Below are 22,411 nucleotides of genomic sequence, written 5' to 3'. Positions count from 1 at the left end.
TTTACATTGACCTTAGAATCTTTTTGCACTGTGCTGGTTGCTACAGAGAATGCAAGGATGGAAATGATGTGGAATCTGTGCTTAAGAAGGTTCCACTATTTCTACTGTTCATTGCTATTATTATGGTGGATATTTGCAGCATTACACACTTACATGGTGTGCGCTCTCAATGTAATAACTTTACATTTGTGATTCTGAGCAGGAATAACAAACATCACGTGCTTTTGGTACCAGATGTAGCGCCATAAGCCTATTGATTTTGATTAATAGTTTAAAAAGTGTTATTTGATGGTAAGTGTGGCCAAGCAGACGAAACATATGATATGTAAAATTCTTGGAGCTAAATGATTTTGACTCTCAGCTAACATATCAATTTGCCATGCACTGAGCTAGAAAATTAGCAATACTGTATGAACAATAATCATAAAGCTCTGTATGAATCCATCAAGACCAACACTTCATGGCCAAGTACTTTCACATCTGTTGATTTTTTCCATCAATCACACTTTTCAAAGTTTGGTCTGGAGTCTCCTGGAAGTCCCTGATAACTTTTGCCTTTGCACCCTTTGTAGCACCTAGCACAGGGCGAAGACAACTTTATTTTCATATTAATACTAAAATATTATTTGTCTGTTGCCTTCTCTTTTTCTTTCGGGGGCGGGGGCGGCGCGTGGCTTGGGGGATCTTAGGTCCCCGACCAGGGATTGAACCCAGGCCCTTGGAAGTGAAAGTGTAGAGTCCTAACCACTGGACCGCCAGGGAATTCCTGTCTGTTCCCCTCTCTCTTACAAGCATACGGTAGAATTTTCTAGAAGCTATATGACACAATCATTTGACAGTTAATGGTATGTGTGCTTATGTATTCTTCTGTTTTAAACATTTCTTGTTTGAGTTTCTAATATGATAAATGTCTATGGATATAATCCAAATAAGCAAAATCTCTAATACAGTAAATATCAATAGATAAAATCCACATAAATAATTTGAAGAGTGTAAAATATGAAAATTGCTATGCTTTTGTGATCTCATTCAGTCTCATGGTTTAAGTACCAACCAAATATCATTTGGTGACTCACAAATATATAATTCTAGCTTGGACATCTCACCTGAATTCTGACTTGAAGCTCCAACTGCTTAGATATATCCATACTTGGATGTCTAAGAGGAATGTCAAATGTAACATCTCAAAATCTCCTGTCTTCCTCCAACTGCTACTCTCAGTGTTGTTATATATATATATATATATATATATATATATCTTCATTGGAGTATAACTGCTTTACAATGTTGTGTTAGTTTCTGCTGCACAACAAAGTGAATCAGCTATACATATACATATATCCCCATATCTCCTCCCTCTTGAGCCTCCCTCCCACCCTCCCTATCCCACCCCTCTAGGTGGTCACAAAGCACCGAGCTGATCTCCCTGTGCTATGCGGCTGCTTCCCACTAGCTATCTATTTTACATTTGGTAGTGTATATATGTCGATGCTACTCTATCACTTCATCCCAGCTTCCCCTTCCCCTTCTGTGTCCTCAAGTCCATTCTCTATGTCTGCATCTTTATTCCTGCCCTGCCACTAGATTCAGCAGTATCTTTTTTTAGATTCCATATATGTCCATTAGCATATGGTATTTGTTTTTCTCTTTCTGACTTAACTTCACTCTGTATGACAGACTGTAGGTCCATCCAGCTCATTACAAATAACTCAATTTCGTTTCTTTTTATGGCTGAGTAATATTCCATTGTATATATGTGCCACATCTTCTTTATCCATTCATCGGTCAAAGAACACTTAGGTGGCTTCCACGTTCTGGCTATTTTAAATAGAGCTGCAATGAACATTGTGGTACATGACTCTTTTTGAATTATGGTTTTCTCAGGGTATATGCCCAGTCGTGGGATTGCTGGGTCATATGGTAGTTCTATTCGTAGTTTTTTAAGGAACCTCCATACTGTTCTCCATAGTGGCTGTACCAATTCACATTCCCACCAACCAGCAGTGCAAGAGTGTTCCCTTTTCTCCACACTCTCTCCAGCATTTATTGTTTCTAGATTTTTTGATGATGGCCATTCTGACAGGTGTGAGGTGATACCTCATTGTGGTTTTGATTTGCATTTCTCTAATGGTTAGTGATTGAGTATCTTTTCATGTGTTTGTTGGCCATCTGTATGTCTACTTTGGAGAAATGTCCATTTGTTTCTGAGAAAATGGTAATTCTTTTTTTTGGTAGCCTTTCCCCCTGGAGTCTGGCCACGTCTCACTTTCTACATCAGTCACACCCTGATCCAGCTCATCTGCACTTCTTCCCTGAATCTTCACAATAATCAGACTCCATTCTTCTGCCCTTGCCTCCTTTCAGGCCCTAGTCAACACAGCAGCTGGAACAGTCCTCTTAAACATGAATCAGATTTCATACCTATACTCACAGCTCCTCAACTGTCTTTACACATAGCCCAGAGTCTAACACCTTCATGGGGGTTGGTCTTCCCTGCCCCATGAACCTCTGTCCTCAACTCCTACCACTCTGCTCTTTGACCCCTCAGTTCCAAACACACTGGCCTCCTTGCTGCTCCTTCAACACCACAAGCATCTTGCTCCTCAAGACCTTTGCTCTTGCTCTTCACTCTGTCTACAATTCCTATTCCTTTCAGATATCCACATCTTGTTCCCTTCTTTCTTGTACGTTTCAGCTCAAATATCACATTACCAGTGAATCTATCCTTGACCATCCAGTTTAAGAAGGCCACAGCCCAGCACTCCCTAGTCCTTGCACTCTGTCTTATTTTTCCTATAGAACACAGCACCATCTGATCAACAGTATATTACTTTCTCTTTTACTGTTACTTCCCCAGAAGGTGGCATCCGTGTCTATTTGGTTCATTGCTGAATACGCAGAAACTAGTCCAATGCCTAGAACATAAAATGTAGTATTGTTTGATGAATGAATGATGAATATTATATGCCTTTTAATATTCTATAAAGATAAGTAGGGCCTGTTATATAATTTTCAACTTTTATATTTAGGGTAGATAAAGGGAGGAAACCTTTTGACACTGGTCCTTAGCTACACAAGGACTCTAGTTTTTCCCTGATTAAGTCTGATGAAAGTCCACTTAAAACACCTCTTCTAAGTATGGGGTCAAAATAACCTAAGGGCAGCAGGTCATCAAAAGACTAGCTGGGTTAGCTTCATAGTCAAAGGGAGACATTATTACTCCACTTATACCATTTTTGCCATGGTCATAAATAAGTAAGGCATTTTCCTTCTTTTTGAAGAAATCACTACCACTTTGATCATTAGTACTCTGCAACGTTCAGCTATAATATAGACATTAGACAAAAGGGGAAGACAAGGCAGGAGCTGGGTTTAACCAGCCTCACCAGGGGATTGTTAACCCTCCTGCCCTAACAAGAAGCCCAGGCATCTCTGGGGCAGGCAAAGTGGTGAACTGGGCTCTCTCAGTTGATCCTGTTGGCTTTTACTTACGTGAGTTTTCTCATCTGTCACCTCACTTGATGATTTTGTTTCCTGGTTCTCCTTTCCTCAGTAGCATTTTTTCTTGACTACTTATTTCAAAGGTTTTTTAAAATTTAATTTCTTCTTCTTTCCTTCATAATCCTACACTCTTCACTACATCCTTATTACATGCTTTATTTATTGACCGGTCAGTTTGTACAGCGCTATAGGTAGCCAAATATTTTCCCTTCTAGGAGACAATTTTGGATTTAATTCCTTCAAAGTAAAATTGACTTCATTTATTCACTCATTCATTTTTTTCGTGTCAGGCTCTGTTCTGGGAGCTGAGGGTAAATGAGAGGACAAAACAGACAAATATCTTGCCCTCAGGAAGTTTAATTCTAATGAGGGAAATAAACAATATATGAGATAAACTAAAAAGATATATAATGTTGGACAGTGATAAGTACTAAGGACAAAAATAATGCAGAGAAGAGAGACAGAGTTTTGGGTAGGCATTGCAGTTTTAGATATGGTGGCAGAGAAGCCTTTGGTGAGAAAGTGATTTTGTAGAAAGAGCAGAGGAAGTGAGGGAGTGAAGCACAGTTACTGGGAAAAATGCTTCATGGGCAGATTGAATAACAAAGTTTAAGGACCCAATTTGGAAATATACCTGGACTGTTCAAGAAGCAGCAAAGAAGATAATGTGACTGGACTGAAAGGAATAAAAATGAGGAGTAGAGGAGGAGGTGAAGGACATGAAGGGGGCCAACACTTAGAGGACTTGAAGTGAGAATTTGGGTTTATACTTTCAGGAAGTTGAGAGGCCATTGGAGGAATGACAATGTTCGCATTACATTTTACTAAGTGCTGTGCTGATAACGGACTATGATGGTGGCGGGGGAGGTCAGGGAAAGAGGATGGAGGGAGTCAGGGAGACGTTTAAGAGACCACTGCAAAAATCTAGGTGATAGACAATGTTGTTTATAGTGAAGGGCTCACGAGTTGCCGGGCTCTAGATTTATTCAGAAGTCAAAATCAACAGGATTTGCTGACATACTGACTGTAGGTATGAGAGGAAGAAAGGAGTCAAAGATGACCCCAAAATTAAAAACAAAAAGCTTGGTATACCTAATGTGATATTTCACCTAATATGTTAGCTTTGTAAAAGGACGATGTTTGTAGGCCTTTTGTGAATTTTTCTTTCTACTGCTACGTGATTTTAACACGCTGTATTCTATTTCTATGTATGTACGTATGAAATAGAAGTTTGAACCAGTATAATATGGTGAATGACCCTCTGTACAAGTTTCCCTTGATAAAAAGTACATAATAATATGGTTGTAGGAAACAAGTAAGTAAATGTATGTGAGAGGAAAGAGTTTGGATTTTCATTTATATTTTTTTAAAATGTTTTTCCTTTGTCATTTTTTTTTTAATGTTGAAGCTTCTTTTAATTTATTTTGATTTATTTATTTTTTTTGGCTGTGTTGGGTCTTCGTTTCTGTGCGAGGGTTTTCTCTAGCTGTGGCAAGCGGGGGCCACTCTTCATCGCGGTGCGCGGGCCTCTCACTGTCGTGGCCTCTCTTGTTGCAGAGCACAGGCTCCAGACGCGCAGGCTCAGTAGTTGTGGCTCACGGGCCTAGCTGCTCCGCGGCATGTGGGATCTTCCCAGACCGGGGCTCGAACCCGTGTCCCCTGCATTAGCAGGCAGATTCTCAACCGCTGTGCCACCAGGGAAGCCCTCATTTATATTTTATTCCATGCTCTGGAGGTAATGTAAGAGTCAAGATTAAAATGTAATATTTTATATCGGGGTATTGTTATGAACTGAATTGTGTTCCTCAGAATCATATGTTGAAGTCCCAATGTCCCACGTAACTGTATTTGGAGATAAGATGTTTACGGAGGTAATTAAGGTTAAATGAGGTCATAAGAGTAGGACCCTAATGCTAGGGCTGGTGTCCTTTACAAGAAGAGGAGAAGACACCAGAGTTCACTCTCTCTCTCCCTCTCTCTCTCTGTGCATCTGTGCCAAGGAAAAGCCTTGTGAGGACACAGCAAGAAATCTGGAAGCCAGGAAGAGAGCATTCACCAGGAACTGAATCATCTGACACCATGATCTGGGACTTCGTAGCCTTTCAAAACTGTGAGAAAATAAATTTCCATTGTTTATGTCTATGGTATTTTATTATGACAGCCCAAGCTGATAAACATAGGTATGAACCTTTTTGCTGCTCCTTATAAATGAGAGAGAGCCTGTGTCACTCAATACATGACTATGGTTTTAAGAGTAGTACCATTTCTTTCTCCCCCATTCACACAAACCAGTGAGAGGGATGTTGTTTTAGGGATAACCTCCATTTCAGTTACTTTGTCTTTTCATATATTTCAGCCATTGACTAACTTCAGGACTTAAATCACTATTAGTAACAGATTGTGTTAATACACTTCATAGAGATTCTGATTTAGCAGATCTGCAAAAGGGTCCCCACATTTGAATTTCTAACAAACACCTCTGATGATTCTGACCACGCTTTGAAAAACACCAAGATATAGTTATTTCCACATAACTCTTCGAAATACCATGCATAGTGGACCTTATTACATGTCCTTCATGACTACTCCTAGGGATTGCCAGTAGGGTTTATAAGTAACTCTATGAAACACTTCACAAGAGGTCAAGGTTTACTAAGAATCCAGATAGGACAGAGCTAAAACCAACACTGCTTTAAGGGTTTACCATTTTAGTACACTTATGACTCCTACAAGGTACTTGCTGACACTACCACCTCCTATTTCTAGAACGGCTCAGTTAAGTCTTTATTTTTAAGTTCACATTACTAAGTCAGAAACATTATGTACGACTTTGGTGGGGCATATTCCTGGGTGTCAAGTTCTCCATTTATGAAAAGAATATGATTCAATTTGTGCCACCCCGTAACAGCAACGTTGTAAAGGAGTCAAGGGGTGAGCCAGCTTTGAGAAAAATAGAGAGGTGGCTGGTAATAGATTGGGAACAGGGAAAGCAGGCCTGCTTTGAGATGGGAAGTGTTTTAGCTCCTGGTCTCCTAGCGCATGCGCTTAGTTCATTCTGTCCCCGTCTCCCACACCCTCCCCACCTTCTTAGCTTACAGATCCTCCCTCCTTAATCTTTGTAGTATAAGCATCCACGTGGTGGTGACTAATAGGAGTCTTACGTAGAACTCCAGAGCTAACAAGGGTTGAAGGACAGAGCCATCCACAAGGCAAGAATCTTAAATACACACATCCTAAAACGCTCTGCTGCATGACATCACCATGGCCCTGACATTTGCAAGCAACCTGATTCAGACATTGGTCCTCACTGGAATGTGTTCGTGACCTGGATTTTATTCTGAGGGGTAGTAGGGAACAGAGAAGAATGAGGCTTGGGGATGCGGTAAGACCCTAGCCTACGCTGGGCAAGAACAATATTTTTTTGAAAGGCAGTTTAGATTTTATTTATTATGGTAAAGTTAATGATTTGTTAAGTGTTAGATAAGCACTGCACCGTCTCCCATGTAGATGTACCAGAAATTAAAATATGCTCCCAGATAAGCAACACTAAGCCAGAAAATAGGTCACAATAGACCTTGTCATTAAAAAAATGCTCATTTATGAAAAGGTAGGCATTCTAGTACACAAACAAATTCATTTCCCTGGGGGAAAAAAAAAAACTATTAGCAGTTCGTAAATCTGTCCCCTGCGTCTCAGTAAAACAGGCAATCACATTCCTAAGACAGAACTTTAGACTAATACTTATATCAAGTCTCTCTCTTAAAGAAAAGAAAGTAGAAAACAAGTAAAAGCCCCGGATGTTGATAATACTGGGGTTTTTATCCTGGCCTTCAAGGAAGCTGCTTCGCTCCCAGCTGGCATTGCTCCTCAAGCAGAGCTCCCCCTCCACCGTTTACTACTTCCTGCTTCTCTCTCTGCAATTTCACAAGGCACAAAGTTGTTAAATCTGTCCTCCTTCACATAAAAACGAAATCCAAATTCAAACTGCATCTCTTTCCAAAGAGAATTTCGAGAGCGGAGAAGTGGTTACTTTTGGCAATAGGCCTTCCAGAATCTTCTGTGCATCTCACATAGGGTTAATTATGGCAGGATGCAACAGTGATCAATACTTTTTTTTCGAACCGAGAAGAGGTTGTGTCCACATGGGAGCCAGCTACAAAGAGAATGGTGTTTTGAATGGTGCATGGCTTTGCACCATTCCATGCAAATAGGCTGTCGGGTTACGAGGATGAGACACACTTACGGTACTCCCATTCCAAAGCTGATTTCTCATTTAGCTTTGGAATAATGAGATTTCATACCCCACAGAGGTAGTGGCGATCCAGGCAGCTGGCAAAGCTGATCGTTTCTAATTTAATCTGTGCAGTGAGCTGACTGGGACCCTACCTTTTGTCCCTGCACATCTGTCGTGATGTGGTCGGCTTCCCCATCCTCAATCTCCCCCATCTTCACGACACTGACTTGTATGGTGCCAACAACCTTGCCACCATCTGAAGTTCTGCAATCAAAAATAAAGGAAGTGGAAAGGTGAGAATCATCTCTTCCCTGAAAGTATGTCCAAACATGTTTGTTTCTGAAAACCACTAACACCGCTCTTTACTTGCGTTGCTTGTAATAAACAAATCTGCTTAAAATACATTGAAACCTGTTACTAGAATCACGAATTGGTGTGGTAAGTGCACGAAGCTACCTCATGAAGGTTAAACCATCTCACGGCTCTCAGGAGTGGCCGCCAAGATCATGGATCCATGCCCTGTTTGGTAACCCCTTGTCACTACAACGGCATCAGCCACGGCTCCTCTATACCAATCGCATGGGATGTTGTGCTCATCTATTACAGAAACTACAGCTGAATAAAACAGAAGAGAGTACAGATAACCCTATATTCCTCTATGACCCGGCCATCGGCTATAACATCTGATTTTATGCCTTCTCATTTTTCTTTCTCAGAGACCAGGTAAAGAAGATTCTCTCCCAGCAAACATCAGAAAATCACAGTACATGAAGACAGAAATTAACCACTGAGATCATTTAGGATGACCCATTACTTTTTCAGATAAAGAAACTGAGATTCATGAAGAGAGAAAGACTCATGCATGGAAACAAACTGGCAAAGCCAGAAACCCAGGTTTTTATCTTCCTTAAGTCTGTTGGTCATTGAACAACTCTTCTCAATGCAATGATGATGAAAATTTTATTATTAAGATTTTCCTCATCATCACTGTCATCAACATACAAACTTTATGGCTGACAAAAATAATGAAAACCTAAAATAAAATGAACAACCACCATCCTTTAAGATTCTCAAATTTTCTTTTCTGGGCAAGAAAATATACAGAATAAATGTTGGCATCATGTCATGGGAACACTGTAATACATAATGATATTCTTCCCTTGCACCTTTTTTTAAGATAGGTAGCAAGTCACCCATTGGTATGGGGTGTTGCTGTAACCTATATCTAAGCTTAATTGACCAAGCGACACTTCATTTTCTTTATTTAGTCATTTTATATTCTTTTTGAAAAAAAATTTTTTATTATGGAAATTTCCAAACACACATCAAAGTCGAGGTGAGTACAGTGAATCTCCACATACCCATCACCACCCACCTTCAACAATTCCCAGCATTCTGCCTTTCTTGTTTCATCCATCCACTGGCCCTTCCCCAACTTTGTTTTTTTTAACATCTTTATTGGAGTATAATTGCTTTACAATGGTGTGTTAGTTTCTGCTGTATAACAAAGTGAATCAGCAATACATATACATATATCCCCATATACCCTCCCTCTTGCGTCTCCCTCCCTCCCACGCTCCCTATCCCACCCCTCTAGGTGGTCACAAAGCACTGAGCTGATCTCCCTGTGCTATGCGGCTGCTTCCCACTAGCTATCTATTTTACATTTGGTAGTATATATAAGTCCATGCCACTCTCTCACTTCGTCCCAGCTTACCCTTCCCCCTCCCCATATCCTCAAGTTCATTCTCCACGTCTGCATCTTTATTCCTGTCCTGCCCCTAAGTTCTTTATAACAATTTTTTTTCTTTTTTTTTTTTAGATTCCATATATATGTGTTAGCATACGGTATTTGTTTTTCTCTTTCTGACTTAACTTCACTCTGTATGACAGACTGTAGGTCCATCCACCTCACTACAAATAACTCAATTTCATTTCTTTTTATTGCTGCGTAATATTCCACCATATATATGTGCCACATCTTCTTTATCCATCCATCTGTTGATGGACACTTAGGTTGCTTCCATGTTCTGACTATTGTAAATAGAGCTGCAATGAACATTTGGGTACATAACTCTTTTTGAATTATGGTTTTCTTAGAGTATATGCCCAGTAGTGGGATTGCTGGGTCGTATGGTAGTTCTATTTTTTAGATTTTTAAGGAAGCTCCATACTGTTCTCCATAGTGGCTGTATCAATTTACATTCCCACCAACAGTGCAAGAGGATTCCCTTTTCTCCACACCCTCTCCAGCATTTATTCTTTGTAGATTTTTGGTGATGGCCATTCTGACTGGTGTGAGGTGGTACCTCATTGTAGTTTTGATTTGCATTTCTCTAATGATTAGTGATGTTGAGCATCCTTTCATGTGTTTGTTGGCAATCTGTGTATCTTCTTTGGAGAAATGTCTATTTAGGTCTTCTGCCCATTTTTGGATTGGGTTGTTTGTTTTTTTGATAATGAGCTGCATGAGCTGCTTGTAAATTTTGGAGATTAATCCTTTGTCAGTTGCTTCATTTTTTAAATTTGTGTTTAACTTTAATCTGAATACAAAGGGTGTCTTTCAACCAATTCCTTCAAAATGTCACTATTTTATTACTGGAGGTGTCAGAAAACAGGAATAGGAAAATTAGTATAAGTAGTTTACTAAAATGCTAATTAAAACAATAAGTTAGGCGAAAAGGAAACCCAATTGTTACCAGATCATAGGAGGATTTTTCTCAAAATATATAAAGTACAAATTTAAACACATCTTTTGAATTATGATTTTAAGAAAACTGAAATAGAGAAACTCTGGTGACATATACATAGCTAATGTCATAATGTAATAAAATAAAGATTATGTACATAGAAAAATACAAGTGGTTTACTTAAATAGTATATTAAGGTTCTTACTAAGATATAAAATAAAATGCTTCTTGGTGATTTTTAAGTCAGTGTAAATCATAATATTGACTCAATTATTTTAAATTAACAGAAAACTTAAGCATTCATTACAAAGAAGATGTGTATACAGATGACAGTATAATCTATGATTTTGTAAAAAACTACATTAGCTTCAATTCTGGGATGATTTTAACAATTAATTATACCATTTTCCTACTTGAAAATGACATAATAACTTGTCATAAATCATGACTTGACATATCTCTGTACAATTATTTAGTACCCGATAGTGAAACAGATATTTTAATAAAAGTCCTGGTTCTACTCACAGGTTTTTCTAGAAATTTGCAGACTTCTTTTTCCCCAAAACTGATACTCAATAACAATTAAAGACACCTTTTTTTTCTCATAGGCATTGTTTAAAATTTTTGCTGAGCAAACTGAGCTTAATTTCTAGGTATACAAAGCTTAGGTTTAATGTTTCAAATTTTTTCATTGACTAAAGCAAATAATGTCATAATGATTTGAATGAGAGGATAGATTTATCACACCCTCTCCCAGGACTGGGTAATAAACCAACACATGCAATAACAGTTAAAAGTGTGAACTCAGGAGTTTGAGTTATCTGCTAGCTTCATGACCTTGGACAAGACACTTAACCATATGAAACTTTGTAAAATGGAGATGATAATTTTGTTTTAAGGATTACATTGTGACACGATTTATGTCAAGTTCTCAGCACAATGACTTACACAAAATAAGTGCTTCTTCCTACCCCCGATCCATCCCAGTAGTAGTAGTAGTAGTAGTAGCAGTATCAACAGAATTGCTATTGTCATTAATGTATTATATTTCATTCAATTCTCTTTAGAAATTTTACTAAAATGGGCATCTAAGACTATAGTAAAAGATTATAGGATTTCAGGACACATGCATTTCAAGAGTGATTAAGTGCTCATTAGAGGTACAAAGACTTAGTAACGACAGATGATGTTATAAAGCTTACGTTCCTAGAAGTGCAAAGCACACAAGTTTATAACGTTACAATACAAAGTGAACCTTTCAAAGTGCCAAAGGTAGATGAAGAAGCAATGCACCATGGGAGTATGGGAGTAAGCTTCCGAACTCTAGCTTTATTTATTCCCTTTAAAAAAGCTTCTGGCTGCTTTTTAAATACAGGCATATCTTGTTTTATTGTGCTTTATTTTATTGTGCTTTGCTTTTTTGGAGCTTCACAGATATTGTGTTTGTTTTTTACAAATTGAACGTTCGTGGGAACGCTACGTTGAGCAGGTCTATCAGTGCCATCCTTTCTAAGAGCATTTGCTCACTGTGCCTCTGTGTCACATTAGATATAGGGACACTAGAGAGATTCTAAAACCTTTTTTTTTTTTCACAAACCATTTTGGATAAGAATCTCTGAGTACCCTAAATCATGCTTCTTCCCCTGAGATTTGTGGGAGACAGAATGGGGAATTCAGGTTATAAACTTAAGAACTAAACACAAGACACCCAAAATCATGGGTCATCCTGTCAGTGAACTGCAATGTGAAATGTAGAAGCTGTTTCCTATTTATTCTGTAACAACTGACAACCCACAGAGCATGGATATTCAACACTTCTCTTCAATCAGGACAGTCACAACTGAAATACCTATTTCATGTTTCCAAAGGCTGTTTCAAAGGTGATTTCAAAAAAATTTAGAAAAAAATCATCCTTAAGTGATTAATGATGTTTTCAATTAATCACCCATCAAGTTCAGGAGGCTACTACTAATTGCTTAACCATTATTCATCACCAAAATTGCACTAACTTTTATCTAATAGAAATTCATCCTCTCTGCATGGGAGATATATTGAAGAGACTTCTAGGCTAGGAATCAAAAAACCAATACTCCATCCAGCTCAGCTGCTCACTAGCTATGTGATCAACAACATATTGCTTCAGTTCCCTGGATTTCAGTTTCTGTTACTGCAAAACAAAGAATTGGTCTTTGACAGTTATCATATTAGCACTCAAGCTTCGTGCTCTGACATGGTTGGAATCCATCAGTTGATCTCATCATAGGCATCATAGGCTATCATGGGCTGATACAGCCTTGGGGAAAATCTTGGGCACATCCTAGCCTCTTCTTCTCACTCCCCACCTTCCCCTCCAACCTCTCCCCAAAACAAATGAAGCAAACAAAATGCATGCCAAACCTAGAAAGTAACTTTAACACTTACAGTCAACTACAAGGGCTAGTTTTCCTTATAGTATCCACTGTATACGTATATATTTTACTGCCATTATGGCACTGCAACTTGGCACTTTCACAAGGATACAAATTTGACTGAACTAAGAAACAAAAGAGGTCTTTGTACACTTTCCTAGCAATTTATATGGCAGTAAGAACAGGCTGCAGTAATAAATAACTATCTTAATCTATAGGAAGAAGAAAAAAAAACTATGTCATTTCACTCTCTTGCCAGGTCATTACCACTGCTTAATGCAGAGAGCTATAAGAGAAGTAAAAGATGAATAGTTCATGGCAGCCACATTATTTCAATCACAACATCAAGTTCCTATTTCCCGCAGCAGGTACACTTAAATATTTAACCATGCCAACAAGATGGAAGGCAGAGAAAGGGAAAATTTCAGCAACGCAAATCTATACTTCCTTATCACTTAGTTTTTCAGCATGCATAATACATTAGTGATTAAGTTTCTTTAAAATCTTCCTTTAAAATAACTCCCCTGGGACTTCCCTGGTGATCCAGTGGTTAACACTTTGTCTTCCAACGCAGGGGATGAGGTTCGATCCCTGGTCGGGGAGCTAAGATCCCACATGCCTTGCGGCCGAAACACCAAAAATATAAAACAGGAACAATATTGTAACAAATTCAATAAAGACTTTAAAAATGGTCCACATCAAAAAAAAATCTTAAAAAAAATAAAATAAAATAACTCCCCTAATGCTTCCTAATGAAATATTCAATTTCACATGCTAAAACTTACAAACATTTTAGAAGACTGAAGGAAAAGGGATGTGAAACAGTCTTCTAATAAAAGACAATTTTTTTTTTTTCTTGCGGTATGCGGGCCTCTCACTGTTGTGGCCTCTCCCGCTGCGGAGCACAGGCTCCAGACGCGCAGGCTCAGCGGCCATGGCTCACGGGCCCAGCCACTCCGCGGCATGTGGGATCCTCCCGGACCGGGGCACGAACCGGCGTCCCCTGCATTGGCAGGCGGACTCTCAACCACTGCGCCACCAGGGAAGCCCACAAAAGACAATTTAATGACACTTTTCCTCTAAACTTCTTCACCACCTACTGTACCATCCTTAGTAGAGCAAAAAGAAAAAAAAAATCCTATGGAAAGGTTAAAGAGCAACATGTAAATACCTCCTCTATTTTGGAAATGCCACAGAGATACAAATGACTCTGTAAACATCCAGGAGAAAATCGTCATTAGCACTGTCAGGCTTTGTGAATATAAAGTAGTCTTGGGACTAAGCACCGGGATCATCATCTTGGAGACATGCCTGGCCTTTAACCCATCTAGACATGTAACTGGGAAGTGAAAATCTCACCTGGACAGAAATATAAGCAAAGGCCATCAGTAAACAAGTGGCACTAACTAACTAACTAAGTGCATTCTGACTCTTTCTGGTGCATACATTCACCTGGCAGTGCTAGATTTACTTTGGCCTCAGAGAAGTGCGAGTTCTACTTAAGTATGCATGCCTGAACACACCTCTATTCTGGCTGAACTTCAAAAATTTCAGAAGCCATAGGATACTTTCAAACTAATACTCAAATAAAACTTTTCAGTAGTTCTTAATATTATAGCTTACACACTCGAAGCTTTAGTCCTTTGTTTTCTCCTCTTTTCTCATTATAAACTTGTCTTCAGAAATTCTGTCCATTATTATGGGATTCAATTGTCACATCTTTGAGGATCTACCACAAACCTATATTTCCTACTCTGACCTGATTTCCTATTCCAGAACTCCAAATTCCTTTCGTCCTGATATAATTGAACATTCTCTAAGCCTGAAACCTAACTAGTCCTCTTCCCAAACCCCAGCTCACATCAGTAGCATATCATTCTCCAAAGACCAAAACCACAGAATATTCCATCTCTACCAGTGCCTCGTCCCTACCATTCAATAAGTCATCAAGCGCTACTGATTCTTCCTGTATAATGCCCCTTACATGTGTCCCTTCCCAATGGTAACATCCCAATTAGTTTCACCAACTTTCTTTCATTACACTTGAAGAACCTACTTCCCATCTTCCAGAATCTTTCTCTTCCATCCCGTCCATGTCAGATTTCCTTCTTAAGACCTGCTATCACTATTGTATTTTATTTTCTCTGTCAAAATTCCTTAGACATTGCCTAATGCCTACCAAGAGAGTTTGAAGTGTAGACTGTCTTTTAAGACTTGCCTGGGGTTATGGACAGCTCAGTATTTTTGGATCAAACAGATCCATGTCATCACACACCAGTAAATAATGGAGCATGGTTTAGTGGAAAGCACAGTGAACTTTGAGTAACAAAAGTCCTTGGTTACGGTGTTGGCTCTTCAGAGTAAACAACTAGGTGATCATGAGAGGGCAATTCAGCCTCTATTAAGATTTACGAGCTATAAAATATGAAGGTAGTAAACCATTCTACTTATCTCACAAGATTTATGTGTCCAAAATTAAAAGATCTTAAAGTTTAAATATAAAAATGCTTTTGTGGGAACTGCCTGGCGGTCCAGTGGTTAGGACTCTCACTGCCGCACTCTCACTGCCGCGCTTTCACTGCCGCCACTGGGTTCAATCCCTGCTCAGGGAACTAAGATCCTGCAAGCGTGGCAAGAAAAAACAAAATGCTTTTGTGTATGGTAATGAGTACAACTGTTATACCATCTGGGACACAAAGTTCCAAGAGCACATCATAGATACGTTGACTACCAGTTTTTCAGACTAATTGGCTTGTAGATTCCTCTTTACTGCTGAAAACAGTACTATCCAAATATGAGTAACTGCCTCAATACAAATAAGCTAAAGAAATCTTTCCCTCCTCATGACTCTATTAAATATACATATATATATATATATGTAGTGAGCTGTAGTTGGAAACGATTCAATGCTAAATGTAAAATATAAACTATCTCTTTATTTGTTATTCAAATATACATTTTTACTGAAGTATAATTGCTATATAGCAGTATATTAGTTTTGGGTGTACAGCACAGTGATTCTATATTTGTGTATATTACGAAATGATCACCACAATAAGTCTAGTTAACATCTATCACCATACACAGTTACAAAAATTATTTTTCTTGTGATGATAACTTTTAAGATCTACTTTCTTAGCAACTTTCAAATTAACTATGGTTGCAAATGTAGGTCATCTATTCAGTGATCTGAGGAACCAGGCTGATGAAGGCTCTGCCATGTTCACCTTGTGGCATCTAAGGTCTCCAAACAGCAGAAGGGGATAAAAGCATGGAGGAACTCTTATTGGACAGATGCAGAACCGGTGTGCTTTCCTCTCTTTACGATCCAGTGGCCAGAGCTCAGTTACATGGCCACCCCTATCGAATTTGGCAGGTCGGGGGTGGGGGGGGGCAATAGACATTTAAAATAGGGCAAAGACTGCAAATGTTAGTCCCCCTCCTCTTCTTGGGCACACGGCTAGATGACATTTCCAGCGCCTTAAACAGTTCAACTATCTCTTGAAATGTAAGAAATATCCATCTCTTTAAATGTAAGAGATACCTCAACAGCAAGGTGAGAAAACATCTTGGCATCTTGTAAATGTCCTTGGATTCACAGGCAACCAAAATTACATTCAAGTTAACAGGTCACCATCATCTGCCCTTTGGGAGATAAGATGCTGCAAGTAAGATAGAGGAAGCTTACTCTACCCTCTTGCACCCACTGGATGAAGCTATAAAACCTGGACAGAATGCACAGAGCAGCTGTTTGAGGACTCAAAGTAAACACTGCTGGGAATACTGGGGAAGATTAGAATTTTAAATGCCACTGAACCAGCAATTAGTTTACCATTTTTTCTCCTCTCGCATCTCATGATCTAGACTCAAAACAGCCCCAAGCCCAGAGATGGTCATGGTGTAGACAAAGATAGCTCCAGGAGAAACTCTCTGGTTCTGGCTCAAAGAACAGAAAAGAGGTCTCCTAACACTCAGAAGAATGATGAAATCACTTTTTTTTTTCCACTCTCTTGTGTCTCAGCCCCCAAGCAATCCAGTGGTGGCAGTAACAAAAGTGACAGCTTGGAGGAAGTGCAGAAGCCTAAAATTATGAGGAAGGGAAAGTTTCCTCTCTGATTGGAGCTGTGATCCCAAGGGCATGGGATGCATGCCCTTTACTTTTTCTCTCTCTCTTCTCCTACCTCTTGGCCCCAGAAGAGGGTACAGCTGCAAGGCAGAGAAGGGAAAATCAAACCCCAGCTTTCTGAATGAAGGGTCTTTTGATCTTTTCCTTCCAGGGAATCCACAGGAAATGGGAATATGCCAGAGAGAGTGTAATGAGGAAGGAGCTCAGGAAGGGACTTCTTAATGTCGTTCATGGACTTCTGGGCTTACCTCAAGCTGTGCATGCATGGATCTAAACCACATATCAGATACTCTGAGAAATAATCTATGGACTACACCATCCCCCAGGTCCCAGACTGTCACCTGGGTGACAAACTCGAAGGACAGATACGAATAACACTACAAAAGTTTTGAAAACAGAAGTGATATTGAAACTACAAAGTTTCACAAGACACATGGTCAGCATACAAATATGTAGCAATTAGAAACTGAAATTTTTAAAAAATTTATTTATCATTTATAGTAAGTCCAAAACAAAGTACTTAGGTATAGATCTAACCAAAATGTGCAAGATCTATATGCTGAAAACTATAAGAGTTGATGGAAGAAATCAAAAAAGATCTAAATAAATGGTGAGACATACTGTGTTCATATACTGGAAGCCTCAAGTTTATAAAGATGTCGATTTTTCCTAAATTGATCTACAGATTTAAGGCAATACCAATTAAAATCTCAGCAAGATTTTTTGTACATAATGACAGGTTGATTCAAAAAGTTATAAAGAAAGGCAGAGTAAACAGAATGGCCCAAGTACTTTTCAGAAAGAAGAAGAAGAATGGAGAAATTGCATCTACTGATTTTTAAGACTTGCTGTAAATCTACAGTAATCAAAACTGTGGTATTGACAAAAGGACAGATATATTGATAAATGAAACAGAGTACACAGAGAATATGGCCAACTGCTTCTGACAAAGTTACAGTCAATGAAATGGAAAAAGAGTAGTCCTTTCAACAAATGGTACTGGAACAATTAGACATCCAATCGGGGAAAAAATGAAATTTTACGTAAACTTCACAACTGAAACAAAAGTTAAAATGGTTCATAGACCTAAATGTAAAACATAAAAATATAAAAAATTTTAAAGGAAGCCATAGGAGAAAAGTCTTCATGAACTGGGCTTCATCAAATTGTGCTTAAATATGATACCAAAAGCATGATCTCAAGAAGAAAAAAAATTGATAAATTGAACTTCATCAAAATTGACAACTTTTGCTTTGTTAAAGACACAATGAATGAAAAGACAGGCTACTGACTGGAAGAAAACATTTACAAATCATGTTTCTGACAAAGAACTTGCATCCCAAATACATAAAGAGCCCTCAAAACTCAACAGCAAGAAAATGAACAACATAATAAATAAAAGGGCAAAGTCGAAGAGATGTGTCTCAGAAGAGGATATGCAGATAACAAAGAGACCATGGAAAACTGTTCAACATCACTGTCCATTAGGGAAATGAAAATTAAAAGCATTAGGAGATGTCACACTATATTTTACAATGTCTGGTGAGGATGCAGAGCCCTTGAAACTCTCATACATGGCTGGTGGGGAAAACAGAGCAGTTTCTAATAGAGTTCAACACACACTTACCACATGACTCAGAAATTCCAATCCTGGGTATTTATCCTAAAGAAATGAAAACTTAGGATCACAGAAAAACCTACACAGGAATATTTTAGCAGCTCCATTCATAATCACTCTAAACTGGAAACAACCAAAATATACTTTCATATGAATGGTGCAACAAACTGTGGTACAGTTTGTTGTGGTACGGTAGCATGGAATACAACTCAGCAATTGAAAAAAAAAACTGTTATTGATATGCACAACACCTTGATGAAGTTCAAAGGCATTAGACTGAATAAATGAAGCCAGTCTCAGGAGGATCTGCAACCAATGATTCAATGACTTTTTCAAAAAGCATTTCTCTATGGTGATGGAGAACTCACATCATGGATGTCAGAGGTTGGTGTGGGTGGAGGCATTCATCAAAGGGGCAGCGGGTGGGAGTTTCTCTGTGGAGATGCAAGAGATCTGTATCCTGACTGCAGTGGTGGTTACAAGAATCTATACATGTGTTAAAATTCACAGAACTGCACAGCAATAAAAAGTCAATGTTTACTGAATGTAATTTCCAAAACAGAATAAATGAGAAAAGATATAGACATTTTCGATGATAATGAATGGATAACAAACTATTAGCTATTTAATCTGGAAATACAAAACCAAATGACTGAAAGGTTATTACCTTCCATGTGAACAGAACCTTCTAACTGTTGGCAACATTGATTTGTAATGGTAGAGTCAAAGTGTCAATTTATCCCACGCTTTATGCTTTCAAAGTATCTGCTGACATAGAAATGCCAAATGTGAGAGGAACATGTTCCACCTGAACAAGGCGGGGAGGGTATTTCATCAGAGACTGGAGAGAAAAATGCTCTTGCAGGAGGTGCAATGAATTTCCCAAGCCCATGACTAATTCATGGGATAAAACAACTAGCCACCCATGTCTGAACTGACTCATGTTTAGACCTACAAGAGAAACTATTGCTAAGGCTTTTTGTTAATTTATTCTATTCTATTTTATTGTTTGAATTTTAAGAGAAAGAAAAATGTTGAAAGGAAAAGAGCACTATATATATTAAGCAGAGACCATTGGAAAAGGATAGTAGCAAGAAAGGAATTATAGGAGGTTATACATAAATGGCTGGGGAAACCCGACTTAATGCTGACATTTTTAAAAGCAAAAAATATGGACATTTTTAAGACCAAGTATAAACAGTCTTGATAGACAGCTAAGCAAAAATTTATTTCTTACTAAAAATGGACATGCTCCGGCAGTAGAAACTCTTTACAAGAATAGTTTGCAAATGTCAAAAAATAAATCAAAATATTCTAGGCCACTATGAAAACATTCTACTAAAGATAACAGGCATGGAGGATTAGCGGATTTAATTATTAAATAATTAGTATCAAATACTAGTGATGGGTCTATATTTACTATTGAAGTTTTGAATTATTTATATTTTTGCTGGATTTTTTGTGCCGTTCGGTTTTATGTAAATTTCTTAATAGTAGGAAATAATGCAAAGGGATTTTTTTTAAGCTAGCATTAAAAGATCAAAGTTAAAGAAAAATCAAAGTTATCCAGTGTATGAACATAACCTTAGAGTATAATGTATTTCAAACCTGTGTGATAAGAAATTCACTAAGCTTTAAATTGTACAGTGAGGCATGTACTCTGAAACCAAACAGTTATTAAGTGCCTCTATTTTTCTGCTGAATTGCATTTAGATTTGTTTTAAATTCTGCAGGTATTAAGTTATAAAATCTTGTGGTTTTTCCAATATTTTTTCTTCCTTCTCCTTTAATATGACAACATTTTTAATGAAAAAAAGAGTCTCCAAAATTATTAATTTCCATAGAAATATAATAAGGTCAAAATAACAGAAAATGTGAACTCACTTACAAACAAGTATTAAGCACCTACCATGTTGGAAGCACTGCTCCATGTACCAGAATACAACAGAGAACACCACAAAAATCCCTGTCCTCATGGAGCTTGAATTCTCATGGTAAACAAAAAAATGATACAGATACGATAAGTTCCACGGAGAAAACTTAAGCAAGGTAGGTGAGTGCTGGGTGGGGCTTCTACTTTATAGTCTACATATATATATAATGACTACATATGTATGTATATGCATTAGGAAAGGTTTCTCTAATATGAAGCCATTTGAACAAATACCTAAAGGAGGTAAAAAAAAGTGAGCCATATACCTTTCTTAGGGGGAGGTCTTTTCAGGCAGAAGCAGCAGATGGTCCAAAGGTCTTGCAGAGGAACACGGTCCCCATATTCAAGGAAGAGCAAAGACCCCATTGTGGCTATTGCTGGGTAGGTGGGGAGAGAGGACTAGAAGACTAAGCCAGAGAGCCATGGATTAATTTTATATTGCTGCATAATGAAGGACCACAAACCCAGTAACTTACAATACCACCCATTTACTATCTCACAGTTTCTACAGCTCAGAAGGCAGGCCAGGTCCTCTACTCAGGGTCTCATAGGACTGAAGCCAAGATGTAGGCTGAGCCACACTCCCACGTGGAAACTCTAGGGGAGAATCTACTTCCTAGCTCATTCAGGTTGTTAGTGGAATTTATTTCCTTGTGGCTGTATGACGAAGGTTCCCGTTTTCTTGTTCATCCCATAGTAGGTATGAGGAGTAACCACTTGACAGGGCTGCAGGGGAGACAGCCACCTTCCAGTTAAACAAAGAGAAATGACTGAGGATAGGGGATGGGGTTGAGGAGGAAGCTCAAGGATCAGAATAGAGTCAGGGAGTAGAAGGCACCAGGGCCACAGGAGGGAGTAGACAAACAGGTAAAATGATGGGCGGCCATATGAATGAAAGATGACCTAGGAATCCAGGGTTCCTGCGTGGTCACCAATCACCGGAAAATGAGTCATAGTTATTGCTACAATAAGGAAACTCAGTTTAGCTAGGCAAAATATGTCAGGCAGACAGGGCAGCAGTAATTTAAAAATACTCTAAAGACCTGAAATTTCCCATTTTCAGATTTTAACTTGTTCTGCTAACAGTCTTAATAACGCATTACTAAATCATCTGGTAGTTATTTTCGAGGTCAAAATGTGACTGATTCACTGTTAAAGGAGTCTAGATAGAACAATAAAGATTTCTACAGATCTTTTTTTTTTGTTAAAAGGAAGAAAAGTAATTAACGCAAAGTTCAAGACACCTGCCATATGGAAACAGTATACTGCTTTTATTCACGTTAAATAGATTCTGAAGATCAGCAAGAATAAATCAAATGTCCTATACCAGCTTTGCATAAAGTACATGAGAAAGCAATTACTTGTTCTCTGAATATCTCCCTTTTAAAACATTAGGATTCCATTATAAGAAGAAAATATATCTATTAGTAATTAAAGGTCTTTATTGCATCATTAAAAAAAATCCATATAGGGCTTCCCTGGTGGCGCAGTGGTTGAGAGTCCGCCTGCCAATGCAGGGGACACAGGTTCGTGCCCCGGTCCGGGAAGATCCCACATGCCGCAGAGCGGCTGGGCCCGTGAGCCATGGCCGCTGAGCCTGCACGTCCAGAGCCTGTGTTCTGCAACGGGAGAGGCCACAACAGTGAGAGGCCCGCATACCACAAAAAAAAAAAAGAAAAAAAATCCATATAAGAAAACAAACGGATTTTGGTATTTGGCAGGCTGATGTGCTAACGGGAAGGAGAAAGACAGTAAAAATTAAAAGTCACGGGATTAAAATTTTCAGTTCAGGAGTGCTTGCTATATATCCTTTTGTAAGTACTTGAGAACTGAATTGAAGTTTGTATACCAAATAAAAATTTCACCAGCTTTCAATAACCTTGGATGCAGATATTTTCTCT

General features: G+C 38.5%; 1 protein-coding gene across 10 annotated transcripts in view; it reads right to left on the bottom strand.

The window, feature by feature from the left end:
• Nucleotides 1–22,411, bottom strand: part of INPP4B (inositol polyphosphate-4-phosphatase type II B) — a 718,440-nt gene that overhangs the window by 206,747 nt on the left and 489,282 nt on the right. For all 10 annotated transcript variants that reach the window (XM_067736786.1, XM_067736785.1, XM_067736789.1 and 7 more), the window contains one exon: nt 7,888–7,999. In XM_067736786.1, coding sequence (XP_067592887.1) covers nt 7,888–7,999 — 112 coding nt within the window. The remainder of the gene's footprint in view (nt 1–7,887; nt 8,000–22,411) is intronic.

The sequence above is a fragment of the Pseudorca crassidens genome, chromosome 4, assembly GCF_039906515.1.
Source record: "Pseudorca crassidens isolate mPseCra1 chromosome 4, mPseCra1.hap1, whole genome shotgun sequence".
In the NCBI taxonomy this organism is placed as follows: Eukaryota; Metazoa; Chordata; class Mammalia; order Artiodactyla; family Delphinidae; genus Pseudorca; species Pseudorca crassidens.
The sequence above is the reverse complement of the archived record's forward strand: the minus strand, read 5'-3'. Positions and strand labels throughout refer to the sequence as shown.